This window comes from Pocillopora damicornis, chromosome 3, assembly GCF_964200805.1.
Source record: "Pocillopora damicornis chromosome 3, jaPocDami1.2, whole genome shotgun sequence".
NCBI classification, from domain to species: Eukaryota; Metazoa; Cnidaria; class Anthozoa; order Scleractinia; family Pocilloporidae; genus Pocillopora; species Pocillopora damicornis.
In genome coordinates, this window is record NC_142672.1 from 4074436 (window position 1) to 4079924 (window position 5489).

The 5489-nt window shown below is 38.0% G+C and overlaps 1 protein-coding gene across 3 annotated transcripts; it reads left to right on the forward strand.

The window, feature by feature from the left end:
- The first annotated feature begins 68 nt into the window (after positions 1–68).
- LOC113667998 (collagen triple helix repeat-containing protein 1-like) lies at positions 69–4869 on the forward strand. Of its 3 annotated transcripts, none has more exons than XM_089201237.1 (5): positions 69–220; positions 361–581; positions 1677–1798; positions 2969–3202; positions 4298–4869. In XM_089201237.1, exons 3-5 carry the CDS (start codon positions 1688–1690, stop codon positions 4652–4654), a joined length of 702 nt encoding a protein of 233 aa, XP_089057363.1. In that variant the 5' UTR covers positions 69–220; positions 361–581; positions 1677–1687; the 3' UTR covers positions 4655–4869. The 3 variants fall into 3 exon arrangements, with proteins under 3 accessions (XP_089057363.1, XP_089057362.1, XP_089057364.1); XM_089201236.1 differs by having other exon boundaries at positions 361–576; XM_089201238.1 differs by lacking the exon at positions 361–581.
- The last annotated feature ends 620 nt before the right edge of the window (positions 4870–5489 follow it).

Genomic DNA, 5489 nt, shown 5'->3' on the forward strand with positions numbered 1-5489 from the left:
TAATCCCAAAACAATAAACAGCATTAGTGCAAACAAATTGCTTCACTGAGTTGGAATTTTTTCCTCTTAGTAAAACCTCAAAATTTGCATAAGTTCCTTGTTTGATTTCATTGGTATTATGAATCTATAAAAATGTGTATCTTTACTACCTTCGTCAGTCTTAACGGGTAATTTGACTGTGTAAACACGCACCGAGCTTGGTTGGTTGCACATCAACTTGGTGAGTATTATTTGCTTCCTATTTGAGTTTAGCTGTTTTGCCTTCGACCGATTGACCCGTCCACAGCTAAACAAGTTCATTTCCGCAAAAATCATATGAACCATGCACTCTTTTCTCTTTTCGCCCTCTCTCCTAAACAGCAACAGTCTCGGGATCTCTTGTCAATTGCCATAACTTCTCTATCAGCCGATCAACCAGCGACTGCTCCTAAACAGCAACAGTCTCGGGATCTCTTGTCAATTGCCATTATTTCTCTATCAGCCGATCTACCAGCGACTGCTCCTAAACAGTAACAGTCTCGGGATCTCGTATCAATTGCCATAACCTCTCTATCAGCCGATCAACTAGCGACTGACGTAAGGTGTAGCAAATTGCGTGAAAACTTGCTTGTACAAACAGCTCTTGACAACTTGGTTTACTAAATGAGAATGAAAATATTTGCATTACCTAAAGGGAACGTTTTACAAGTTGACCAACTCCTGAGGCCGGGTATTTGAACAAAGTTAATTAGTTTTTTAACAAAATCGCGTCCTAAACAATCCTTAATTTAGCTGGATATTTTATCTGAACATTAGGTTTTGTGAACATTGACAAGAAGACCTAAGGCTTACAGTGGAAGGGCAGCTATTCAATCCATAAACCCTCTTGTAGAGAGAGCCTAAGGCCCGATGATTGTGTAAAATCGTGGTTTGGGTTAGACCTCGTGTAAATTACCGACCCTTAGTGCCCTTCCTCTTTTCCTCTCCTCTGTTGAGGCTCAGTCTTCTGAACATCGATTTTTTTTTTTTTTTTACATTCCGTTATTCAACATTGCGAAGCTCAGAACTTTCCGCTTTGCGTGACCACATAACTGCCTATTTGAACGTAGATTGCCGCCCTTAATTGAAGATATATTTTTGTCGTCAAAAGCTAACTCTGATTGTGCCTTTACCAAGCAACTAATTATTTGAGTGCAAACAGGAAAAAACACGCCGCTCGCACTTAATGACGTGCAGTGAGATATTATATCCAGGGATGTCTTTAAACGGTGTCCGAACTCTTTTGTGGACAGTTTGCAGTGTCATGAATCTTGAGAAATAAATTTTATTATCATATAAACTACGGTTTTAAAAAAGGATTTCCAGCCCTGAGAAAAGCCGTTAAACACTCGAAGAGAAATTCCATATCTACGCGGGCTCGTGTATTATTCTCTATATAAATAACCTTAGCCAACGCGTTTCTCTATATTCTTTTCCTGTGTACATGTAAAGTCCCTTTTATTTTAGCTCGTTGCAGTATTCTAAACAATAGCAGAGCGAACTTTTAAGCTTTCCCTGAAATTGTTACACTAGCTTTGACTAAGAGAAGAGGCCACGACCTACGACCAAAGCATTAAACCTTTGAAACTGTTTAATAATGTGAAAACTAAAATTCTCATCAAATGTTTGTTTATGTGTTCTATTTCACATTTCTTCAGGTTTATTCAGTATGTTGACTGCTCAGTTCGCCATAGTAACAGTGCTTCTGTTACCTTACTTGTCTGTTGTTGCCAGACAGAGTAGAGAATACTATTCTGACGAATGTAGTCCCTCATGTCAGGTTAGTGATCATTATGATCTTCTCTTTCTTCCCAAAAGGTTCGTTCTATTTGGGTATGAGTCGTGCAGAGTGAGTGAACAATGAGCAATATAATAATAATTTCAGTTCAGTGACTGAACAACAAGTTGAATAATTTTACTCTTCAAGGCGTAGAAATGCCTGGATTCAGCAAGATCAACAGTAAAATGTTACGATATCAAGACAACAAAGATCCATTTACTGGTTTAAGACCAATGAGCCAATATTTTTTATTTCAGTTTCGGATAATTATCCTGTGTTTTTTTTAAATGAATTTGATCAATCAACTCCAAACTACTAACTATTGAGCGTTAATAGCCCTCTTAAATGTATGTAACAACTTAGATTATGATTCTAAATTGTCTCTTGCAAATGGGCATTCTCTGGAACATTCTTTCGAATATAAAATAATCTATTCTTTAAATGTATAAACGAAAATGGGCCTGATTACATCTCTAATTTTTTTTTAAAGCATCGTAAAACCCATTAAACTTAAAGGAATAGTGGTCATAATCTTGTTTCACCCATCTATCATACTTGGCATTATCATGCATAACTCATTTACTTACAAGATATCGCAGTTGTGGAGTAAGCTCCTGTCATATATTGAACAATCAACAAACTTGAGTGACTTTTACATGAAGTGAAGGATATTTGATTTTTCACACTTAAAGGCGAGCTGCAAAATGAATGTAGCCATTAGATATTTCCATTTGTTTTAGCATTAAATTTTTCAGAATTGTGGCCAGTATTTTGGTATTATATTTTTCTTACTGAATGCGTCTTATACATGAGCCTCTGGCACGGATACACATAGAAACTTGATCCCACGCATTGACATTAATAAAGTGATTAATTAATTGATTGACTGATCAAAAAAGAGCGGAAAATCATTCAGATAACCCCTCTTTCATATCTTTATTGCAGTTTCCATTAATGATTTTTATCAATTTATTTATCCATTTTTTAAAGGTAGTGGTCATAAACCTGATATTGTTATCTTCTATTTGCGTGTAATTCACAATTAGAGAGGTTGCATGACAATTGGAATAAATTTTCCCTTGCATCAGTGATTGATATGCCCCTGGGTGAAATCTGAAGCTTTTCTGAAGAGATATTAAGCAGTACTCGCTTTTCTTTATTTCACTTTAGTGTTCAGACTCATCGTCATCCTCCAAGAGAGGCTGTGGTCCAGGAGTTCCAGGAATTCCCGGGACACCCGGTGTACCTGGGACCCCAGGGGTAAATGGTTTACAAGGGCCAGCAGGCACAAAAGGCGAGACAGGAAGCACTGGTCCTCAAGGCCCGCCCGGTCCATTGAGTGGTAGTTGGAAGCAGTGCGTTTTCAAAAGTATGAATAATGGACAAGACAATGGCCAAGTCGCGGTAGGGATACGTTATTACCGGAGTGAATGGGCGTTTTGTGATAGCTGGTTACCTGCTCAATAATTCGAAAACATACCGTCGAAACTGCATATATTAAGAGATCATAAGGGTTTCAGAGAAGGAGGCTTCTAGTCTAGGCCTTGAGATATGTCAATTTCATTTAAGTTTTTTAACAATTTTCCGTGAACGCGTTGGATATGAGATTGTATATAGACAACGAGGCGCTTAGCGCCGATTTTGATATGTCCAATCACGTACCCAGCGAGCTCCGCAATTATCGTTGGCGCAATGTATTTTCATATCAGGTGACTCATAATATGAGCTGATAACTGGAGTTGAGTGAACCAATTAGAAAACTAGAAATTCAATATTCGGAGTTATAAGAAACTTCGGATATTATGAGCGCTGTCATTGGTTGAAAAACCATGTTATTTGTTTGAGTAACAAAACTCGGAGCTGAGCTAAAGCTGTCACGCCATCTGCCAATTTGTACAATATCCGACCATTTCTCGGACTTCTCCCGAGCTTTTTTCGTCAATCTAAACTCGGAGAAATTTCGGAACAAGCGAGCCGGTAAGTAGCAACAGAAGAAGCAAACGAAGATTTATCAGGATTTCAAGCGCCTTAATTGACGTTAATATAACGCGAGCAGAGACCAAAATCACCAAAGAGAAAACGAAATAGACTGTGAGGGTTTTGAAGGTTTTCACGCTCTGTTAGACTGTAGCCTACGTACGTTAATAAAACTCAAACACAGCTAACAGTCGTATGGTACATATAGTTTTGTGTAATTACACAGAAAAAAGAGGAATTATGAAAATAATGACCAAACTGGCCTAACTGTTAATATTTATATAAATCGTGATGTGTCAGAGCGACTGCGATCATGCGACGTATCCCAGTCAACGCCCTGATTTTCCCTCTCTGTCTCCTTATAATCTCTTGCATAAATCTAAGAAGTCATATTTACAGATTACGTTTCATTTGGCCGGAACGCAAAGTTTAGGTCCACACTTAAAGACATTATAAAATCTTGAGAATTCAAGACAGATTTTCGCTAACTATCTTCAATATTTCCCTCACAAATATTTCTAGCAATGTGTTTTCAACAAGGAGTTGGACGATACCGGGTTGCGCGTTTTCTGGAATGGAGATTTTCGCATTTACAACTGTGATTTATGCTGTAAACGGTGGTACTTCACCTTTAACGGTGCAGAATGCACCACTCCTGGCACCATCGAAGGTCTTCTATATCTTTGGAAAGGCAAAGATGAGGAAAATATCCACCGTATCCGCCATATTGAAGGTGTGTGCATGAACGTTGCCAAAGGCCAAGTCACAGTGGGTTTTTCGGTCGGTAACTGCCAAGGTTATGGAGACGCTGATGCCTACACTGGCTGGAATTCACTTGCCCGAATCTATGTGGAGGAAGTACCACCACCGCAGGCTTAGCCTATCCGAAGAGTTCACTCCTGTAAGCAGCTCATTTATGAAAGATCTCAGTGCTTAGAGGCGTAGGTGTTGCAAAAAAATTAGCCAACTAATCAAGGCTGGATTTTTGCTTTTATCATAGGTTTTACTCAGCGATGCATTTTTTTTGTGTAAAACAACTTGTATAACCTGTCACTTTACAAATGCTAGTAAAGTTCGTGTCGTTTGTCAGATCATTTCTGTGTTCAGTCCTTACTTTATTTTTTATCTTACAATATTAGCATGGGCTTCAATTGCGCTGGCTGTGTAGCCAATAGAGAAAGGAATTCCGAAAATAGTGATGATAATAGAAAAGGCACCGTATTTTATCTGTGATCTATCACTGAACAGAAACAGCAAGATGAAATCTATTTGTTAAAAATAACACAAAAGATTCAGTAGACCCAAACAAAAGTTTCCCAAAAGCTATACCGTCACCGGCGTTGCTATTTTTCGGTTTGCTAGTGGCATTTACGTCATCAAATATTGCCACTTGAAAATCTTCCGCTTTGCACGAGAGCTGATATAGGGTAGGCGTAGATGGCTGTGGGAAGCCAAAAAACTAGACTAACCTTGAGGCTAGCTTTTACGTTTTAACTTCAACAATATAAGCGATGTCAAACATTTTATAATAAACAAAATAGAATTTAAGTAATTCTCATTAAAGTATAAAAGGTATGTATTTGAAAAGATGTAGTGAATGACTAATTCAAACAACAAATCGTTTGGAGAGGTTAGTCACTGTTAAGTTTAAGCGCAAACAAAGAAAAATGATCTAAGTGTTTATCAAAGTTTATTTAACATTTTTCACGCCCAT